This window comes from Mytilus californianus, unplaced genomic scaffold, assembly GCF_021869535.1.
Source record: "Mytilus californianus isolate M0D057914Y unplaced genomic scaffold, xbMytCali1.0.p SCAF_4, whole genome shotgun sequence".
Classification (NCBI taxonomy): Eukaryota; Metazoa; Mollusca; class Bivalvia; order Mytilida; family Mytilidae; genus Mytilus; species Mytilus californianus.
In genome coordinates, this window is record NW_026262690.1 from 42,254,577 (window position 1) to 42,278,061 (window position 23,485).

At 31.6% G+C, this 23,485-nt stretch overlaps 1 protein-coding gene and 1 long non-coding RNA gene across 2 annotated transcripts in view; both read left to right on the top strand.

The window, feature by feature from the left end:
- The window catches only part of LOC127698339 (uncharacterized), a 38,836-nt gene extending 24,173 nt beyond the window's left edge, over positions 1 to 14,663 (top strand). Inside the window, exons 8-11 of the mRNA XM_052201747.1 lie at positions 522 to 578; positions 6,143 to 6,235; positions 13,483 to 13,638; positions 14,011 to 14,663. Of these exons, the coding sequence (XP_052057707.1) occupies positions 522 to 578; positions 6,143 to 6,235; positions 13,483 to 13,638; positions 14,011 to 14,486 (782 nt within the window). The 3' untranslated portion in view covers positions 14,487 to 14,663. The remainder of the gene's footprint in view (positions 1 to 521; positions 579 to 6,142; positions 6,236 to 13,482; positions 13,639 to 14,010) is intronic.
- Positions 14,664 to 17,045: 2,382 nt separating this feature from the next.
- Positions 17,046 to 20,182, top strand: LOC127698370 (uncharacterized). Its single transcript, XR_007980806.1, has 3 exons — positions 17,046 to 17,245; positions 19,609 to 19,677; positions 20,098 to 20,182. It is a non-coding gene; the product is annotated as an uncharacterized LOC127698370 (long non-coding RNA).
- The last annotated feature ends 3,303 nt before the right edge of the window (positions 20,183 to 23,485 follow it).

Sequence of the window (23,485 nt, forward strand, 5' to 3'; positions counted from 1 at the left end):
TACATAGAAATGAAAAGTTCTCAATGGGGATCCTAAAATCATCTCTTTGGTCGTTAAGCTTTGTTATCAACCTTACCCGTATTGTCAATTTCTAGATGTACGTCAAGACGCAGACTTAACTGTATCTGTGGTATCTTTTACTTTGAGTTCGATGGAATTGATGCGTTCAACATAGCCATCAACCTTATTATTTTGTAATCTTTATAACGGAACTTGTAGTACCCGGTAATACATATGCAAGCTTCTTTTCGTTCTCCCTACAAAGTTTCTTTATGAAGTCTGTCTCATAAATATCAAAAATGCCATATGTTAAAAACATTGTTGTAAATGAACGCGATATGGATGTTTGCGTTGGTATTTTGACAGCTTTACTTTTTAATCGCCTCTTAATTACACAAAATATTCATCAGAAGAATAACAATTAGGCTGCAGAAACGTACAACATGTTTTATATCTTATTCAAAAAAGATGTTAATTTTTATGTCTGTGTTCTCTCTGTTTAATAATAGTTTTACGTTCAGTTGTAGTTGATGAAAACAGAGTGGAAAAATCTTCGGACAGTAAAGAAGTAAAACAAGGTTCTTATTTACAATATTTTTTTAAACATCTTGTATATATATATATATGTATGCGTGCATTGCATTTACATATTTGAGGTGCACAGAACCCCTGAAGAATAACAGGTTCGACTGATAATATTTCTAGGAATTTAAGTGAAAACTCATTTTCTACATTTCAAAATACATGTACCAAGTTAGGAATATGACAGTTGTTTTCCATTCGTTTGGTGTGTTTAAGCTTTTGATTTCGCCATATGATAAAGGACTTTACGTTTTGAATTTTTCTTGGTTTCGGTATTTTGCTTTTTGTTACACTGATATTCCATAGTGGTGAACCGAATCAAAACATAATGGCGTCCGTCATACTTCGGAAGAGATGACGTCAACCTTAACATTAGGAATATTTGGTTCAACGGCTTCATTGACAGCATTGACCTTCATCTACGAAAATCATGACAGAAAACCTAAGCTTTTGAATATGGTTTCAACTGGCATATGTGTACTGCACATAAATGCAATGGTGTAATGTTAATGCATGCACATCAATTTCTAGATGTTAGATCTTAGATATGTAGCAGGCTGAACTGGATTCATGGTATTTTTTATTTTTACGCTCCTTTCCCTTCTTAATATAGTATAATAATATTTGAATGCCATACTCTTATCACTAGTATTCCCCATTCTAAACTGAAAGATAGATTAAATTTATTTGTCAAACTTTGTTTCGAAAACCGAATGACCAAATGCAGATACTAATATCTTGTAATAGGAAAGAACAAATTATGCTACTCAGACTTTATAAAACGTCACCAGTGTATGATTTCAGTATGTAGAAAATAGTGGATTAAACCTGGTTTTATAGGTTGCACTTCTGTAAAAATAGACAATGCAATTTCCCATAGGAACTCCCTTTGCGGCTAAAGCTGTGCAATTTTTACTATGAAGTTTCGTTAAATAAAAAATTATATCCTACAACGGAAAGTTGATATGCACTACTTTTTTATTCAAAGGTCAAAACATAGTGCTGTGCGGCATATTTTCAACATTTATATGCCCCGACCTTCTAAGAGTTTAAACTTATACTAAAATTCTGTACTACCCCTATCTTTATTTTTGGTCTGCCTCAAAATTCATTTTTCACCGGTACTTTATGTTTTTATACTGGTAACATTCCCAAGTTATTTCTCTATGAGATGAAACACAGAGATCATATCTGGGAACCAGTACGTTAACAAATTAAAATATCTATATAGGATTACCCTATGTGCATGTTTGCTGAGATGAAATGACTAGAACCTATTTGAAACTATTCTGATAACAAATTGAAAGCATTTCAGAATACTATAAATGTAAAGTTTAGTAGTTAATCACTCAAACATTCAAGATTATATAAAGTATCAAATCATGCCTCTGTCTCCAGTCCACATCTTACGGTATGCCTAACCTTCACAATTTCTGCCTCAAATGTTCAGTTTAGAAATCTTGTTACAACAATATCATCTCTTACCATATTTCTAACATAATTTAGCTAATACATGAACTAGAAGTGTTTAAACAAAGCCATATTTGCAAAAGTTGTATTTATGAAGTTACCAGTCTGATGTATGCATTCACTAAAAGTTTTATAGAACTGACAGCTAACATCTCTTTTTTTGCATAACTTCCAAGCACAGTTATATTTGTATATACAAAAGACTTTTAAAAAAATAAAATCATAACATTTACAGTTTATATTATCTGTTTTATGACCCAAGGGGTAGGCATTTTCTCTGTTTTTTTTGCCACTGGGGCCTCAAATTTGCTAATTTATTCTGCTGTTTCTGTGAATATGGAATATTTAGTACTCATTTATGATAGAACACATTTTTATACGACCGCAAAAATTAAAAATTTTTTGGTCGTATATTGGTATGACGTTGGCGTCGTCGTCGTCGTCGTCGTCGTCGTCGTCTGGCGTCGTCCGGCGTCGTCCGAAGACACATTGGTTTTCGCACTCTAACTTTAGTTTAAGTTAATGGATCTCCATGAAATTTCACCATAAGGTTCAATACCACGAAAGGAAGGTTGGGATTGATTTTGGGGGTTATGGTACCAACAGTTAAGGAATTAGGGGCCAAAAAGGGGCCAAAAATAAGCATTTTTGTAACTTCCAGACAATAACTTGTGTGTAAGTGTATGGATCTCTCTGACATTGTACCACAAGGTTCCATATCACAAAGGGAAGGCTGTAATTGATTTTGGGGGTAATTGCCTCAAAATTTTAGGAATTAGGGGCCAAAAAAGGGGCAAAAAACAAGCATTTTTCTAGTTTCATGACAATAACTTGTGTGTAAGTGTTTGGATATTTCTGAAATTGTACTACAAGGTTTCATATCACAAAGGGAAAGCTGGAATTAAGTTCGGGGGTAATTGCCTGAAACGTTTAGGAATTGGGGGCCAAAAAGAGGCCAAAAATAAGCATTTTTCTAGTTTCAAGACAATAACTTGTGTTCAAGTGTATGGATCTCTCTGAAATTGTACTGCAAGGTACCATACCACAAAGGGAAGGCTGGGATTGAGTTTGGGGGTGATGAATCATAAGGGGGTTCAAAAAATTTGGGGGGGGGGATTTTTTTTTTTTTCTTTTTTTTTTTCTTTTTTTCCTTTTTTTTTTCTTTTAAAATTTTCCATTTTAAGTTGGTTATTTCTGATTTATGTTTAAAAGCAAATAATAATGATATGGTAGGAGATACACACCAAACAGGATGTGTAAATTTTTATATAATAAGTATTGTGCAATAGCAAGAAATTTTCAATTGCACAGTATTGCACAATAGCAAGAAATCTTCAATTGCACAGTATTGCGCAATAGCAAGAAATCTTCAATTGCACAGTATTGCGCAATAGCAAGAAATATCCAATAGCACAATATTACGCAATAGCAAGAAATTGTCAATTGTACAGTATTGCGCAATAGCAAGAAATATTCAATTGCACAGTATTGTGCAAAAGAAGATACTTCTTATAAATTGCTTATTTCTTGATCAATTTCAATGGGGTTTTATTCTTGAATTCTTGGGGATCTTTAATATGCTGAATATAACCGTGTATTAAGTTTTTGGATTTTGGGCCCCGTTTTTAAATTGGTCCACATTGAGGTCCAAAGGGTCCAAAATTTAACTTTGTTTGATTTCATCAAACATTGAATTATTGGGGTTCTTTGATATGCCGAATCTAACCGTGTATTTAGATTCTTAATTTTTGGTTCCGTTTTCAAATTGGTCTACATTAAGGTCCAAAGGGTCCAAAATTAAACTTAGTTTGATTTTAACAAAAATTGAATTTTTAGTGTTCTTTGATATGCTGAATCTAAACATGTATTTAGATTTTTGATTATGGGCCCAGTTTTCAAGTTGGTCCAAATCGGGGTCCAAAATTAAACTTTGTTTGATTTCAACAAAAATTGAATATATGGGGTTCTTTGATATGCTGAATCTAACCATGTATTTAGATTTTTGGGCCCCGTTATCAACTTTGTCCACATTGAGGTCAAAAGGGTCCAAAATTAAACTTTGTTTGATTTCATCAAAAATTGAATTCTTGGGGTTCTTTGATATGCTGAATCTAACCATGTATTTAGATTTTGGATATTGGACCATAATAGGTGAATGTCCAATTTAAAATTTTTAAGTTCTTAGACCACATTCATTCTGTGTCAGAAACCTATGCTGTGTCAAATATTTAATCACAATCCAAATTCAGAGCTGTATCAAGCTTGAATGTTGTGTCCATACTTGCCCCAACTGTTCAGGGTTCGACCTCTGCGGTCGTATCAAGCTGCGCCCTGCGGAGCATTTTATTAGTTTTATTGAGTTTTTTTTGTATTTCTAGCTTGTATTTTTTTTGCTGCGGTCACAAAAAAAACAAATTCAGGTGTTACGGCTTACTTTTGGGTTATCAACAGGACAAAAACACCCGAACAACAATATTCATCATGGATCTATGAGTTTCAATGACTGTGAAGAGTAAATATAAGCACTTCTAAACAATTTAAATTACAAATATGCATATATTATGAAATAATTTTGCATTCAGGGCTTTAAGTAAACTATGCATACTATAAACTGTGAATGTATGCTGAGTCATCATATTTAAGGCCCTAGATTTTCTCAATGTTCATGAAATATTTATTAAACTTCATATTTGAGTTAATTTTATTAAAATCTCTGAGATACACCAGATTTGGTGAAATCTATATGTTCTCTTTTTTCACCAAATATAGGTTGCACTTCTGTAAATATAGACAATGCAATTTCCCATAGGACCTCCCTTTTCGGCTAAAGCTGTGCAACTTTACTATGAAGTTTCGTAAAAAAATATATCCTAGAACGGAAAGTTGATATGAACTACTTTTTTATTCAAAGGTCAAACCATAGTGCTGTTCGGCATATTTTCAACATTGATATGCCCCGAACTTGAAAGACTTTAAACTTATACTAAAATTCCGTACTACCCCTACCTTTATTTTTGGTCTGCCTCAGAATTCATTTTTCACCGGTACCTTGTGTTTTTATACTGGTAACATTCCCAAGATATTTCTCTATGAGATGAAACATAGAGATCATATCTGGGAACCAGTACGTAAACAAATTAAAATATCTATGATAATTATATATCTCCCCAAAAGAGGCTTGGCTTGTGAAACAGCTGTATTTACAAAGTGCAAGCTATAGCTAGCTAAACCTCTAATTTGTTTGACAGTCTTATAAAATTCCATTATATTTACAACAATGTGTGACCAAAACAAATAGACATGATAGGTAAAAATGTCAAGAGTAGGGGTACAGCAGTCAACAATGTGTTATAATCTTAATCACTATAAAAACAAACAAATATGTCAACAACAAAAAAAACGAAATAGTATATAGACAAAGCACATAAACAAAAATGAAAGACAAGATTACACAAAATGACCACAGCACAACAACACATTGGCGGGATGTACCGAGCCACGCTTAAAAGATATTACTAAAAATGGACTAAACAGTAAAGGTTAATAATTTATAAAGACAAATAAAAGAGCACTATAACACGTAAAAAAGATGATAAACAACGTGAGTTCCTAGAATCTATACTTCAAGACCATCATGTATTATTTGTTATAAGTTGATACGGAATATTCATCAACAAGGTCTTGGTATCTTCCGATGAACTTTTTTTAGAGACGAGACGTTCTTTGACATAACCCTGGGCCGTCAACTTTCTGCTCAAACACTGGTACCATGAAAGGAGTATGACAGTTGTTTTCCATTCGTTTGATGTGTTTGAGCTTTTGATATTGCCATTTGATAAGGGACTTGCCGATTTGAATTTTCCTCGGAGTTCGGAATTTTGTTATTTTACTTTTTCAGCATACGTTAATTTGACTGAAAATCATACTAACAATGTCTAAGAAGTCAATCTTTCAATGGAAACAAATTACAGGTCTGTCTAATCATAGAAGACATATGTCCAAATAATTAAAATAAACAAAGGAACATTCCTTAAGTTTTTGAAGTGTCTTAATAGCTTTTTCTTGAATTATTAGTTATGAATTTTTTCAGGGAATACCACTGTGGCGGAAAAAATCGTACCACCAGACACAAGTATTGACATTTTACTGCTTACAGATAACTTCGGATCCTTACAACTAGCTGGTAAATAGTATAAGAACGTCTTTTATAAGGATTATAAGTATATTAAATCATCAAAAATTACATTGTCCGTCCGTAATATTCATTCTAAAACGAAATGATTGTAATAGCCTAATGTTTGAGATAAAATGCATACTTAGTCACTCAAATGTTTGAATTCAATGGGTCCCTTATCAACCTAAATAATAATTATTTTCAATAAAGACAGAGAAAAAATATAATAGTATACACACTCATCAAAACAAACAGAAACTATGATCAATTTCAAGGAAAATTATAAAATGAAATAAAAAGCTTCCAATTTTACAGAAATAACACACTGAAAAATATCACATCGAAATATTAAAAATCCATTTTGTGATTTTTAACATTTAACCTCAATCTGGTTAAAGTAGCAATTTTGCTAGCATTTTACACATTCAGGGAACTACGACTTTTTGTGAAGTTTTGTTTTATAGTTAAAATCAACTTTAATTCAACACAGTCGCACATGTAACTGTTGCCATAGTTAAACGACTGAAGTCTTTATCCGTCTGTTTGTCAGTCCGTCTGAACACTCAGATACCGTTTTCTGAAAGCTTTTCATACTTTGTAGCATTGTTTGAAATCGTACTTTCTTGTTGAAATTATACCTCCATCTTAGATTTTTTCAGAAGTTTTTGAATTTAAACCAGTTATTTCTATTCTTGAAACACATGATCCATAAGGACGCAACACTTCTGAAATCTTTGAAAATAGATCTTTCATACTTGTAGGACTTTTGAGTTTATATAATCTTAACCATGTTCTTGTTTTGCGTTTTATTGAAGACATTATTGGACTAAGAATTGTTTGGTAAAGATGTAACACAATTGTCTACTTTGAAAGGAACTCCTCTAACACGGTTTAAAAAACATACTTTAATAATACAATAATTTGTCATCTTGTGGAGTAGACCATACTAAACCGTTATTTAAATTTTATAATTTGTTCAGAACCTTTGGAAATTTGATCATATTTATATTACTGTACACATATGACAGCTTATGAACACAACTTTCCTCATACCGTTTACGACAAAGCCCTCATACTCGATAAGGTCATCTGTAGTCGACTATACTTTACAATTATTTTCAAAAGACTATTCTTGTGATAGTTGTATCAATATAAAATTGAAGTTTGGGACTAACACATCATTTTTAAGGAAATTCCGTAGGACAGAATTTCGAGAAATAAAAATTTCAAGTAAATAATTTTGAACTTTACTACGATATTACGTGTATTCTATACTTTCGTGCTTACATATTCGATGTCATGTGTATTCCATTCAAAATTGCATAAAATTCCGTAAAATTGCCTATTTACGTACATGTTACATCTCTATGAAAATAACAAGGGGCAGAAAAGGGACCAAAAAGCTTGGATTTTCTGATTTCTGGACAATAACTTGAGTATAAGTCTTTATATTGCTATTTAATAGTGACACAAGGTGTTATACCTTAAATAATCAGGATAATCCGATTGTTGTATTGAAAAATGGAAATTTTATCATTTATGTATTTTAAATTGAGTTGTCTTCCTTTCTTAATAAATTAAATCTTTATAGTCAAAATTTGTGTAATAATTTTTTTATAAGACCGCAAATTTATTGACCGCAAATTTATTTGCGGTAGTATTATGTTATGGTGTTGTCTTCGTCTGCGTCTGAAGAAATTTTGGTTCGCAGGCAATAACTTGAGTATAAGTTCATGGATCTCTATGAAATTTAGCACAAGGTTTCATACCACTAAAGGTTGGTTGGGAATGTTTATGGGGACTATTGTCCTTGCAGTTTTGTAATAAGAGGCAAAAAAAGGTCAGTTTTCCTGGTTCATGGAAAATAACTTTAGTGTAAGTGTATGGATGTGTAAGAAACTATAGTAGAAGGTTCCATTCTACAATAGGAGGGTTGGGATTGTTTTGGGGTGTTATTGCCTTAGTGGTTTTGTAATTAAGGACCAGAAAGGGACCAAAAACACTTATTTGTCTGGTTTTAAGACAATAACTTGAGTATAAGTGATATTTATTTGGTCAATATTTTAGCACAAGGTTCCACACCACAATAGGAAGTTTGGGATTAATTTTTGGGGTTAGTGTCATAGCTGTTTAGGGATTAAGGGCCGAAAAGGGTATAACAAAAACAATTGTTTGTCAGGATCACAGACAATAAATTGAGTATAAGTGTAAGGATCTGAATTAAATTTTAGCACAATGTTCCAAACCACCATAGGGAGGTTTTTATTTATTTTGGGGGTTATTGTCGTAGCGGTTTAGGAATTAGTGGTCAAAAAAGGGCAAAAAACAAGCATTTTTCATGTTTCAGGAAAATAATTGGTGTATAAGAGTATAGATTTCTATGAAATTTTACTACAAGATACCATACTTTAAAAGGAAAGTTGGGATTGATTGCAGGGATCATGGTCCAAACCGTTAAATAATAAGGGGCTGAAAAGGGACCAAAAAACTAGGATTTTCTGATTTCTGGACAATAACTTGAGTATAAGTCTTTATATTGCTATTTAATAGTGACACAAGGTGTTATACCATAGAATAAAGTTTGGGATTGATTTTAGGGGTTATGACCTTATTGGTTTAGTTAAAAGGGGCCAAAACCAATACTTTATATAAATTGCTTATTTTTTTTTAAGCAATTTCAATCCGGTTTAATTCAAACGTCTTGGGAGTCTTTAATATGCTGAATCTAATTGGGTATTTAATATTTGGGTTTTAGGATATGTTTTTTGAAATGATTCATATTAAAGTCCAAAGGGTCCAAAATTAAATTTTTTTTGGAATTCTTTAAAAATTGAATTATTGGTGATCCTTGATATGCTGAATCTAATTGTGTATTTTGATTTTTTTAATTTTGAGGCCTGTCTTCAAATTGGTCCACATTAAGGTCCAAAGGGTCCAAATTACAACTTTTTTTTATTTAAAAAAAAAAGAATTCTTGGGGTTCTTTGATTTGCTGAATCTAAGCGTGTATTTAGATATTTGATTTTGGGCACAGTATCCAAGATGGACTAAATTGGGGTCCAAAATTGAAGCTTGTTTGATTTCACCAAAAATTTAATTTTTGTGTTGCTTGATGTGGTCTATCCAACAGTGTTTTAGATGTTTTGATTTTGTGCTTGGTTTTCAAAGTTGGTCCAAATTAGGGTCCAAAATCAATCTTTGTTTGATTTCTTCGAAAATTAAATCATTGGTGATCTTTAATGTGTGCATTCTAACAGTGTTGTATTTTTATTTTTTTATTTTTGGTCCGTTTTTTAAACAGTACTTCATAAAGGTCCAAATTATCCAAAATATAACATAGTTTGATTTTAACAAAAAAAAATAAACAATGTGGTCATTTGATATACTAAATCCAACCATGTTTTATAATTTGAATATTGGACCATAATTGGTAAATGTCTAGTTTTAAAAATTATTAAGAACTTATACCACATTCATTACATCACAGAAAACTACTATTACATATTTACTCAGAATCTAAATTCAGAGATGTTATTGAACAATTAATCATATCTAATTTTAGAGAACTATTTTTGTGGTTTACATCACTTGGTCATGGAAAATAAATTGGTTCACAGACGATAACTTTAGTATAAGTGTATGGATGTGTAAGAAGTGTAAGAAATTTTAGCACAAGGTTCCATACCATAATAGGAGGGTTGGGATATTAAACAGTTAATCAAGCTCTACATTTATAAATTTATTGTAAACTAATAGAAATTTTAAATTGAGTCATAGTTTAAAATATATTTGTTGATTCAGATATATTAATTGCGGTGATAATTGTGTATGCATTGTGTTCTTTTTAAAGATTGTAAACATGTTGGAATATTTTTTATGGTTGAAAATTAAAAAAAACCTTTGTCATCCGTTGAAGTGGGAGTTGTATGTAAGTGACGTTTTTAAATACAATTGTGCCATACATTATGTTATGTTAAATTTTAATAATAATAAAAAAAGGTTAGTTTTATGCCCCCGCCGTAGCGGAGGGGGCATTAAGTTTTACCCTTGTTTGTCTGTACATCCGTACGTCCCATAATTGGTTTCCGTTCTCTAACTTTAGTTTGCCTCCACCAAATGTTATGAAACTCAAACACAATGTTCATTACCACAAAACACAGATCAATGTTGAATTTTGGTGGCATCACTTTCACCGTTCTAGAGTTATGTCCCTTTACAAATGGAAAAAATGCTCAATTTTTCGTTTTTCGTTCTCTAACTTTAGTTTGCCTCAACCAAATATTATGAAACTTATACACAATGCTTATTTTTGACAAAACACAGATGAAGTTTGAATTTTGGTGGCATCACTTTTACCGTTTTGGAGTTATGCACCTTTACAAATAGAAAAAATGCTTAAATGTTCGTTTCTGTTCTCTAACTTAAGTTTGCCTCAATTAAATGTTATGAAACGTATAAACAATGCTTATTACCACAAAACTCAGATCAAGTATAAATTTCATGGACACATTCCCCATTTATTTATTATAATAATCTATTTATATTAAAGGATATATTTCATTACAATACATTGTGTAGATAAAGTTGTTGACATTGATAGATAAGTTGCAGATATAAGTTTGTGACAAAGGAAAGAAAAAAATATTGGGAACTATTAATTATATATATAAAGTTTGATTACACTAAGTGTTTTTAAATAATGTTCACCTATTATCAGATAACAAACATGTGGTAATTATCAATAACATAATTTAATTGGACTGACAGATTTATTTGAAAATTTTGTGATTCCTAAGTGGTGTTGATGATAAGCTCTATAGGACAGTATAAATATAGTTTGAAATTTACTGTTCATTATTCGATATTTTTAAGATAATTACTGATAAGTTTTATAGATTTTTTAAAGACAATTGAATCAATGATAAAATTATATTTTTGAATTTTTTTTTTCCTTTTCTTTGGTAAATTGTTTTGAAGAATTTTGTTGTTTGTTTGTTATTCTGTATGAACTAATTTTAATATTATTTTTTTATGATGAAGCGAACTCTTTTAAAAACTAAGCTTATATTGTCTATTAATAAACATGTATTTAGATTTTTGATTTTGGGTCCAGTTTTCAAGTTGATCCAAATCGGGGTCTAAAATTAAACTGTGATTGATTCAACATAAATTGAATATATTTAGGGTTCTTTGAAATGCTGAATCTAATCCTTTATTTAAGTTTTGGATTTTTTGGGCCTAGTTTCAAGTTGGTCCAAAATTAAACTTTGTTTAATTTCAACAAATATTAAATTTATGGGGTTCTTTGAAATGCTGAATCTATCCATGTATTTAGTTTTTGGATTTTAGGCTCCTTTATCAAATTGGTCAACATTGAGATTCAAAGGGTCCTAAATCAAACTTTTGTTTGATTTCATAAAAAATGGAATTCTTGGGGTTCTTTGATATGCTGATTCTTACCATGTACTTAAATTTTGGATATTGGACCATAATAGGTAGATGTCCAATTTCAAATGTTTCAGTTCTTTGACCACATTTATTTTGTGTCACAAACCTATGCTGTGTCAAATATTCAATCACAATCCAAATTCAGAACTGTTTTAAGCTTAAATGTTGTGTCCATACTTGCCTCAACTGTTCATGGTTTCGACCTCTGCGGTCGTATCAAGCTTGCGCCTAGCGGAGCATTTTATTTCCAAATCAATAATACAACCAAGTTAATCTAAATCTAGTTATCTATTTTTAAATCTCTTTTAGTTCGATTAGGAAACTTAGCATTAGTATGTAACCCTTTTAGAAGGTACGTCGCGTATTCGAAAGAATACAGTTAGTTTAACTATACTTCAACTTGGCCATTCCTATGCATATGTCCAGACTTAGATTTTTCCTTCTATCTTTAAACTCACATGGAGGTGGATAATAAAATTTGCCGTGAATATTCATCACTTCTTGAAGGTGTGTTGCATTTGAAATAAGTGATGAAAATTGTAATTAAAAAGTTCGGGTCACTGAGTTACCCCTTCGCATTATATATATTGATAAAGACCGATAAGCCTGTTGGCGTTTAGTTAAAATTAGCTTGGCATTATTCACAACTTCTAGAAGGTATAACACATGCATTGTTCATGGAAGAATACTACGTTGATGATGATTGCAAATTTTTGAAGACGTTTTGATCATTGGACATAGAAAACTGCTTGCAAATATGAGTTTTCAACAGCTTTTTTCTGTCATGTCTGAATCAGTGTTCTTGCTTTGTGTTAGGAACTTGTCATGATCGATGCGCTATCAGAATTCTTGAAACAATGTAATGGGCGTCGGCGTCGATATTTCCTATCATTATTTCCTTGATAGAGGATTGCTGCTCACAAGGAAGCTATTAAACCAAGAGTTCCAAATGGTGAAGTTGAAATTATCCCTTCGTAAATTTTACGGACGCCATCACGAGTTGGTTGACCGTTATGGAATAACCGTTTCACAGATGATATCGGATATGTTCCTTATGTCGTAACTACAATACCCTTCCCTTTTCACTAATGTGACCTACCGAATTAGACTATTTACCGGATTTGTAATAACATAATCACCACGACGGGTGCCATATGTGGAGCAGGATCTGCTTACCCTTCCGGAGCACCTGAGATCACCCCCAGTTTTTGGTAGGGTTCGTGTTGCTTAGTCTTTAGTTTTCTATGTTGTGTCATCTGTACTATTATTTGTCTGTTTGTCTTTTTATTTTTGGCCATGGCGTTGTCAGTTTGTTTTCGATCTATGAGTTTGACTGTCCCTCTGGTATCTTTCGTCCCTCTTTTACTGACAAATGACCTTAGTTTTTTGCAGTAAACTGTATATACAGTCTAAATATTAAGACGACAACAGCTTTTAAAAACTTAATGGAATGTACGAAACTTTGACAGAGGCTTCTTCGTGATGAAAAATAGCATCCAAAGAAAAGGTTTTATTTTTTTTTTTTGTCGTAATATAACGATAAAACGATTTAGTTTTATTTTCAGTCTACATTACACTTTAATAATGACACCAGCAATCGCAGGCTAAAACAGATTTCCACGGAACACTCAGCCTCGATTTCTTTTCGAACCATGTTAACAGTGACTTCTCAACAAGTAAACGCACGATCCTGTTTATTATAGAACTTCCAATAATTGACATTTATATTTATACATGTATTTGTTTTAATGTCATACGAAATTGTATCATATAAAGCATGTTTTTCGAGTTGTCTGTAATAATTTCAGACTCACAATCTCCCAAACCAGAGAAATCCGATGATATTGATGCAAGAAAAGGGAAAATATCAGTTTGTGAAACACTTAATCTACCACAGGATGTTGATAGAACATCAGATGAGTACAGTAAGAGTAAACGATATCTTAAGGCAATGAAGAATACAGGTATATCCCATTTAGAAATACAATTAGTACTCAAGAGTGTATTATGCTATGAACCTTAAAAATGCATAACAGTTTAAAATGGGTTTCAAATAAAATTACTTCTGTTATAATATATGTGTCTGTTCAAAAGAGTTTCTGACTTTTTGTATATGGTTTAATTATAAGAGTTTTTTTCTAAATTAAATTGTATCATTTATTTAGTTTCTTAATCTTTTATCTGTTTTCCTACTAAAATTCCGTTACTAATTATCAATGAAATAAACAAAATAGTTAACACCAATATCCATCCGCTCGGCAAGCGTTCCTGGAATAAGTATCGTAACAGGAATAAATACATAATTATATTTAATATATGTACCTTTTTATTTACAGATATTGTTGTGTTACACGTAGAAGACAATATAAGTTTGAAAGAAACAAACAATATGGAAAATACGGATAGTGTAGAGAGTTTACAAAGTTTCAAGGATCATCTGCAAACGCTAGCAGACGAATGGGGTTATAATCACATTAAAATTAATTTTTTTGAAGACGTTTTCGTGTGGTGCAATTACAATAATAAGATTAGTTTCACAGATGTTATGGACAAGTGTGGCATGATATTTTTCTACATGTCAAAAAAATTTCTACCAGGAAAACTTAAAAGATATGGATTATCCGAAAGCAGTGTAAACTTTGCACTTAAAGCTTTAAATGATTTTCCTAAAGTAAAAATTGTTTGTGCTTATGAACAATGTAAACTATATAAAAAAGACTTTGAAATTCATCTTGATTATTGTAAGTACAAGAAGTCAAAAGATGAAGATTTGTATGAAAGTACTTTAAGAGAAATATTTGAAAAGCTTTAAACCTTTTGGTGCTGTATTAGTCTATATATATGACACATAAGACATTGCTGTATTACTAAAAAAATATTGAGGATGACACTAAAATTTTGCTCTTTTTTGTATATTTGTTTGCAAAACATGTTTAAAATGTAATCCCATATCAAAAAGAGTCAAGTAGCAATACAGCCTTAAATCTTAGTCTTTTTTTATCAAAAATATGTCCTTCCTTTAATGCTTCATAGACGTCACAAATGTATGTTGTTTTTTATCTCAAACTTTTGTCCTTTTCACCAAGCCAGGACCTGTCCTATAGTGCGTCCCTAACGTCGGAAACATGTGTTCTTAATTTACCCCAAATTGATTAAGCTGCAAAATTTCTTGGTCATATTTTTTTACAAACGGAGTTGTGGTACAAGTATGACTAGAGTGTTTCCTCAGTCAGTAATGGTTAAAAATGAAAAGTGAAAGATACAAAAGGGACATTCAAGCGCCTTTGTCGAAAATAAAGTGACAATGCTATGGCGAAAAAAAAGAAAAAAGACATACAACAGTACACAAAACACAGCATAGAAAACTCAAGACTGAGCAACAAGAACCCCACCAAAAACCGGGAGTGATCTTATGCGCTTCGGAAGGGTCCTGATCCTGCTGCACTAGTGGCACCTGTCGAGTTGCTAATGTAAGTACAAACTCGGTGATAACTTTAATTCGGTAGGTCACATTAGAGAAAAATTTTGTCATCTGTGAAACAGATATTTCATAACGATCAACCAACTCGTGATGGAGTCCGTGAATTTTTCGAAGGGATGATTTCAACTTCACCACTTTGAACTCATGCTTTTATTTGTCTTTATGAGTAGCAACCCTCTATCAAAAAAATTATTATAGGAAATTCAAGCTCTGGAATATCGTTTCAACTCGGAGATAATACTACATATGCCGGCGCAGCTTGAATGCTGGAAAGTTCGCAGTTGAGAAGCTGAAATATCTTTTGTCGTGAAGTTTTGTTCTCAACTGACCCTCGTTGTCAATGTACAGATGTAAGTCAAGATATGGGACAGACTTAATTGTATTTGTTGTATCCTTAATTTCAAGTTCGATGGTATAGATGCACTCAACATAGTCACCAAACTTTGAATTATTTAGTGAGAGGACAAGGTTTGCTCGCCTATAAAATATATTGTTATTGGGTATACTTTCAAGGAACAGACGCCCTTCAATAAAAGCTATCAATACCCTTAAGACATTATATATATCAATGTAGGTCTTTACATGGTAAATGTAATGATTGGTAACAGTAAATGATACAATGCATTATGTTCTATGTAAAAGTCTTCACGCTTAATCCTTTGAATGCAGATTTGTTGATATTTTACATGATTCATTTATAATAATTGAAAAAATCACGTTTAATAATTTCATGCGTCCGAAGCGCGTTTCTGGATTTACATTCATTAGGAACGCTCAAAGTCAAACATTTGAAATCCGAGGAATGTATAAGTACCGAAACAGTTATAAGTTGTAACTGGCTTTGAACTAGCTGTCTGGTACTCTTAGATCAATGATGTCTTATTTATGTCTTATTGGTGTCTTATTTATGTATGTTTGTTAGTTTTGTATTGTGTGTGTGTTTCGTCCCAATCTTGAAAGTCGTGTCCTTTCCAACTACATGATTTTGTTTGTTCTTATGTTGAGCATTTATATGAGTGTCCCGGGATGAGGGCAGGTTTAAGAGCTCATAAATATTATTTAACCATGCCACATTCTTTCTGTGCCTGTTCCAAGCCAGTAGCACGTAAGACAGTGGTTGTCGATAGATACTGTCAAATTTGTTTTCATTTATTGTTATGTCATAAATCAGGTCGTTGATTACCCCGTTTAAAAGGATTTACATGTTCTCATCTCGTATATTTTTTAGCTTACTTTGCCCAGACATGAATTTCGTTAATTGACATTTTATAGGAGTTATTGCCTTTAGATAACAATGTGTTACCCTTTTCTGTGTTTTGGACATGAACTAAAGAAGAAAATATAAACTAAAAAAAAAATCAACAAAAAATAGATTTTTTTCTTGAACTACATTATAGTCTTCAGTATTGGAGAGTATTCATTGTAGAAGAAAAACATATACCTATGTAGGCGACATCAACTCTTGAGAGCCTCTAATCTGAACTAATATGCGTTATGGATTTTTGCTCATTGTTGAAAGCCGTCCATTGGCCTATAGTTGCTTACATCCATATCATTTTGTCTCTTGTAGATAGTTGTCTCATAGGCAATCATATCACATCCCCTTGTTTTTTTTTTGTTTTATAAAATTTGATTGGAAACGATCCTCCAAAATATGAAATCCACGGGACAAACAGTATCAGAAAAGTTACCTTTAGAAGGAGGTGTTGTTTTAGTTACAATACGGAAAAAAAGGTAAAGATCAAGAATAACCCAATATTTACTACAGTCAAATTTCGAACGCAGAACATCTAAATAAAGCTGTCTTTTTGCAGATGGTGGTATATTGGGCTACAGTATTTCCTATTATGATTGACTGTTAAATTAACAGTAAGCGTATTTGTGGTCAATAGGAATCATTCACGACTTTTCACGCGTGGCGGCGCTGCGGTTCCATAAGTGGTTACTTGAACGCTTCAATCACGTAAAACGCTTGCATCTGTATTTACAACGTAAACAATGGCATCCGATGATTACATCACCTGGTCTGTTCCAGAACTAACGTTACGTGGAGCTGTCACAAGAGATAGAAATATAGATCTTATAGAAAGGTAAACGATGTATTTAAAAACTATTGAGATTTCTTCTATTATAAGCGGAAACGCCGCTACAGTACATGGCCAAAAATATTTCGCCACCTACATTTTTGGGTTATATATTTCATATAAAAACACGTTTATTGGAGGCATTCATGGTTGTATTTTTACAAATAATGTGTTGAAAAACGCTGAATTGTATATAAAGAGTATTTGTTTGTTATGTCATAGCTCTGTCATCAGTTGTTTTTATTTTCTCCTGATGTGAACACATATACTATTTTTTACAATTTAATTTGGTTGAAACAAGGATTTGTATAGTGATACAACACTATACAAATCCTTGGTTGAAATATAATTATATAGCAAGATTGTTTATAATAGACAATAATATTTATGTTTATCTCAGAAGAAAATGAAAATAAACAAATAATTATTCTGCTGTTGGTACCAAGTTGCATAAAATCAAATCAGAAATGTCCCCTAAATAATCTTTTGAAATGCAATTTTATATGAAATATTTAGTGTGAAATACCAAGTGACAAATACATGTACCCCAAGTTAGAAAAAAAAAACAAAAAAAAACCCACTGAACAAATAAATAGTCATGAATGTATAATTATACTTTCTAGGATACATTTAAATGATTTTGTATATTAATAATTAAAAATAGGGGTTCTTATAATACAGATATTATCTGTTGGCCATGAAATGTGATACAGACCATGCAGACTGGGCAAGGGAAAATTAAATTTAACTTGTTATATACTGGGACTATTATATACTAATAGTATAATAGTCCAAGTAATATATAAACAATTTATTACTTTTGAATATGGGACAATTACACAAGGAAAGTATTAAATCCTCCCAATACCACTTTTAAACAAGACATGATTCTACATTTTTAATCTTTAAATCTTTTGATATGTCTCAGCTTCATCAACCTAAAAAAAAAAAGACACTGTAAAAAAAATATAAAGGCCCTTCTCTGCAAACTTTTTACATACAACATGATGGGGCCATTTTTGAAAATTTTAAAAGATATGTACATCTATAATGAAGTTTTATTTGCAATTCAAGTTCAAACAACTGAAGGAATTATTTAAATATGGAATAATTTCAAATTCTGCAAAATTGATTAGAAAATAATTATGAAAACTAACCCAACTAAATATTTTTTAAACTTAGAAATGTGGTCCCTATAGTTCTACCTCCTTTCTTGAATCCTATCTGTTCTTGGCAGATAATCTTATAAGATTCTTAATAGTTTTCTAAACTATTATACTATAGAAAAAAATGTTCCTAAACTAGTAAAAAGGGTTATACCTCTGTTGTTTGAAGGGCTATTAAAACATCTTCCTTTGAATATGGGTTAAATAAATTTTCTCTCCAATAAGAACTTCTTGCTAGAGAGAAAATTTTAGTAAATTTTAAGAAAAAAAGTAGTGTTTCATAATTTTATATACATATCATGTCCAACATTCAGCATACAAGAATTTTTCAAAATTTCATTAGTTATACCATTAAATCCACTTGATATCTTGTTTTCAAATATTTCATGGCAAGCAGAAACCTCCTTTGTAATCCTAACATTTTAATCTATCATGTGTAATAGTACTTTAAAAAATCTTTACCTACATCATGTACATGTTTTAAAAAAATTTAAACCATTCCTTAGCTTGTTTAATTAAACTTAGGCTGGAACATGCATTAAATATTTGTCACAGGACATTAAGATTCCAACAATCAATCAATATATTTGAACTTGAATCATTGATTTCTTTCCTTTTTGTCTTGCCTTGACAGAGTCCAAAAGCAAGACATAGCATATATTAGGTATGCTGTTTTCAGCGTCATCAACAGTGTATTAGTTAGTAAAGTAATTTAAAATAGTGAAATATTGCAGACATTTTCTACTGGTAGATATTTGTAACCATGAAAGACAATATATTCATTATACAGTTTTCATGATTAAACGCACAGGCACTTGTCTCAGAAAAAAATTTCCTATATACCTTTATATAACACGTGTTATATTAAGGTATATAGGCCTTTTTTTTCTGAGACAAGTGCCTGTGATTAATCGCTAGCCCTTCAGGCCAGGCCAGATACATTTTTTGTAAGTATAGATAATTGTTAATGTGTCAATCCTAGTCAGGAGCCTTTAATTTAGTAATTATAGTTGGTTAATTTCTGATATATATACATATATATTTGTTTTTTTATTGTCTTATTTTATAATTTAAAATCAAGCCATTAGTTTTCTTGTTTGAATTTTCTTTCATTTTTGAATGTTGTGACCTTTGTAGCTGACTAGTACAATGTGATTTTTTCTTGACTGTATTTTATTTAATATTTTGACTTATCTTTTGTAGAATCAATTAGAAGAGCCAAAATTTATAAGCCTAGATTCAAAACATTCTGGAGGAGCAGATTGTGTGAAGGTATTTATCCTTTTATAGCCTCAATCTATCTCACAAAAATGTATTTGTGTTATAATATACAATTACCATTAAGAGAGTTGATTTTTTGTAAGACCAAGTAAAGGTTACAGGTCCTTAAGTTATCTCAGTTGGGAAAATGGTACTGTACAGTTTTATTTTAGTACTGGTGAACTCTACCGTTACAGACTCATATGATAATAATACACCTGAAACTCCACAGATGTACGTGTATATCTAATAGCTATACATATTCCTTCCGAATCCAGCCACACTGATTAGATGTCGCTTTTCAATATAAAATTTTATGAAACCAGACTGGATTAAAATAAAATTTTCTTGTGTAATTTGATGAAATTTAAATTATCTCTACTAGTTTACTCACTAAACAACAGGACTAATTTGTTAACATTTTCTTTGCAGAAGCCAGCAGAAGTCAAGAGAAATAAAAAGAATGGAACAAAAGAAAAATTGAGAAAGAACAGTGAAATGACAAAATTAAATAATTTTTTTGCATTTCTTATTGTTGTTATCTTGTGTATTGTTGACCAAGACAGCAAAGACACAATCGAAAAGCTGTTCAGACAGAAAATGACAGATGCTACACATGATCAAACAAAAGATAAAAAAAACACTTCTAAGAAAAAATTTGTTCAATGCTGGACCAAATGAAATGCATGAGGATATTTATAATCTGAAAAAATTAATACCTCTATGTAAGTGAAACAAATTATGCGGTATGGGCTTTGCTCATTGTTGAAGGCTGTACGGTGACCTATAGTTGTAATTATTTCTGTGTCATTTGGTCTCTTGTGGAGAGTTGTCTCATTGGCAATCATACCACATCTTCTTTTTCATATGTGTTCAGTGCAAAATACAAAAAAATTGACTATTCAATAAAATTGATATCTAAGACAGGAAATATTGGGGTTTGTCAATGAGACATCAACCCGACAAAAATAGCCAAAATATATGTAGATTAAGTTGGCATAAACAGCATGCAGACAAATGTAAAAGGAGATGTGGGGTAAAGATCAGTATGACGGCAGTTGTTTTCTCAAATGTGGATGCAGGATTTTGAATCTAGATAAAGTGATGCCCCCCCCCCCCCCCCACTCCACTCTGAAGTAACTGTATTAAAACAAAGTCAATGTAGGACTTTCTTTGAGATATTATTGTGTCTGGGAGACACAATTGATGCCCCCGTAGATGCAAAGTGTTATTTTAAAATAACTATAACATTTAACCGCTTATACCCCAAAAATGACAAAGTTCAACTATCTCCCAAAAGAGCAAATATTAATAAAAATCAAAACCCTGACCACATGCACACCTTCAATATATGTACAAACAGACAACAAAGTGAAAACTTCCTAGGATTCTAACTGTAGGAGAAGTTGTGCTGAATAACTATATACCCATAACGGGACGGACGGACAGACAGACAGAAGGATAGACAGGGGTAAAATAATATCCCCCCCCCCCCCCAACTTTCAGTTGCGGGGGCATAAAAAGGGGTCATCAGGCCCTAAACTAGACAAAGTTTTGAGAGTAATAAAAAAATCTGGATTAACCATAAATGTAGCTCCATAAGGGCCATAAAGGGGGACCCAGGCACCCCACTCCTAAATCTGTCTCTGATATTAAACATTGTTTTTATGTTTCTGAATATTTTATAAAAAGACTTGAAAGATTATGTTAGAAAACATCTTTATAATTATATTTCGTATAACATTTAAATGATTTTTTTAATGATTTTTTGAGAATATGAAGATTATTTAAACATTTTGTTAAAAAATATTTTTTGAACTTTTTCAAAACATTTTATCCTGCAGAAATAAATTTTTATATGTTTTTAAAATGTTTCAGGGATATTTGATTAACAAACACATTCAAATCATTTATAAGACATTTTACAAACATTGTCGTCAAAGTTTAGTAACATTTTAATGATGTTTTAAAAGTATCATGAAAATGTTTTGAAAATATTTTTAACACCATACATTTTTGCATGATTTTGATATTTTTCTACAATTTTTTTCCCCAACATTTTTCTATTTTTTTTGGTGCTAACTGGGAAAGCAGTGGTGAAACAGCACCACATTAGAACAAATAATAAAATGAATTGCATGTAAATCCATTTCATCTTTTATGCATAATTATTTACAATGTATTTTTATGAAATTAGAAAAAACACAGCAAACATAGATTATTCTGGAACCAAGTTGAATTAGAAGTTTCCACGTGGAATTACATGTTTCAGATTTTTTATTCCCCTGCCACAGCGGAGGAGGGGCATTAAGTTTTACCCTTGTGTAACTTTCAGACAATACAAGGACTCTTTTAATGTGAATTCGGTTGGATGACACTTTTCTATCACAAACTACTTTCTTCTGATCTAGTTGGAATTTCCCTTTCAGAAAAGTTTGTGTGTTAATACAAGGAACTGTCTTGGCTAGTAAATAAATCCTGTTCCATAATTCCACTATTTGCTATTTGTTGTCACCTTTGTCAATTTTTTTTTTACATCTGGTTCTGACAAAAGTATTGATCATAGCACTTGCAGCCACTTGGATTTTAACCATGAATTCATTTCAAACATAAAGATGTATCCCATCCATCACTTCATGGTTGGGTAAAAAGTCTGTTATCCATGATGGCTTCTGAAATATTACAACAGGAAACCACAAAGCATCATGTTATTTAATAAACTGCAGGTTCAGAAATTTTTCTTATCATTCATAAAGGACAAGCGTTTAATGCGGGGATGTGTGTGATGTTTTTTTTCTCACAAAAATACTCTTGATTTCCAACTTTGAAGAATTAAAAAAAAATGTTCTGACAGCTTTTGCTATAAGTTTAATGTAAAGTCCTTAGAAAATTCTCGACAGACTATTGCGACAAACAAATAAAAAAATTATGCTCATGTGTACCATGGTTTTTTTTAGAATACAATATAGGGATTGTCATATTTCCCAATACATGTAGTTCTCTTAATTCATGCATTGTTTTGTCAGGGAAATATATTTCACTTGCTATAATTAAGTGCACAACATAATTATTATTTCTTATTTACAATGCAAACAAAGGAAACAGGGTGAAAAAATGTGAAGACTAGGAAAAAACTTACAAAGTGTGAGGGTATATTTGAAGAATAAAATACATCCCTGTGTCATCCCCCCTATTTTAATAAATAATAACCTGTCAAATTATTGGGCTGTTTAATCGAGAAAAAATAAAACAAAGAGGATTAATAATGCACTAAATATAAGAAAAATATAAATACATAATAACCTAATCCTGTTGTTATATAATCTCCTGGCATGACATGGTTATCAGCTGGTTATGCTAACTTATGGCAAACTTGGTCGAATTTTTCGCCGGCTTTCCCTAGATATTTTTGATGGGTGGATCAACTCTCTTGATGCCTTCTCTCCATTTCAAAAGAATTTCATGGTCTTTTTGGAATCTGTGGTCCCCCTTCAGAATAATTGCAGCCGGGGACACAACAATTTTAAAGCTTAGTTGGGTGAAATTAGCGAGTGTCGTTTGTGGTTACTAATGTAAACATGTGCAACGTAATGCGATTCAAGCGTCCAAGTGATTAAAACGTTTCCGACAACCACTTATGGAACACCAGCGACGTCTACAGGAAGAAATATTACGAATGATCCCTATTGATGATGTCAAAAACTTCCTTCGCACACAATAAAGGATTTCATTTGATCTTGGTGTATAATATTTGAATTTCGCTTTTCACAATTTTCATTATTTTCTCTAGAATTTTTCTAATAGGGCGCTTTTTATTAAA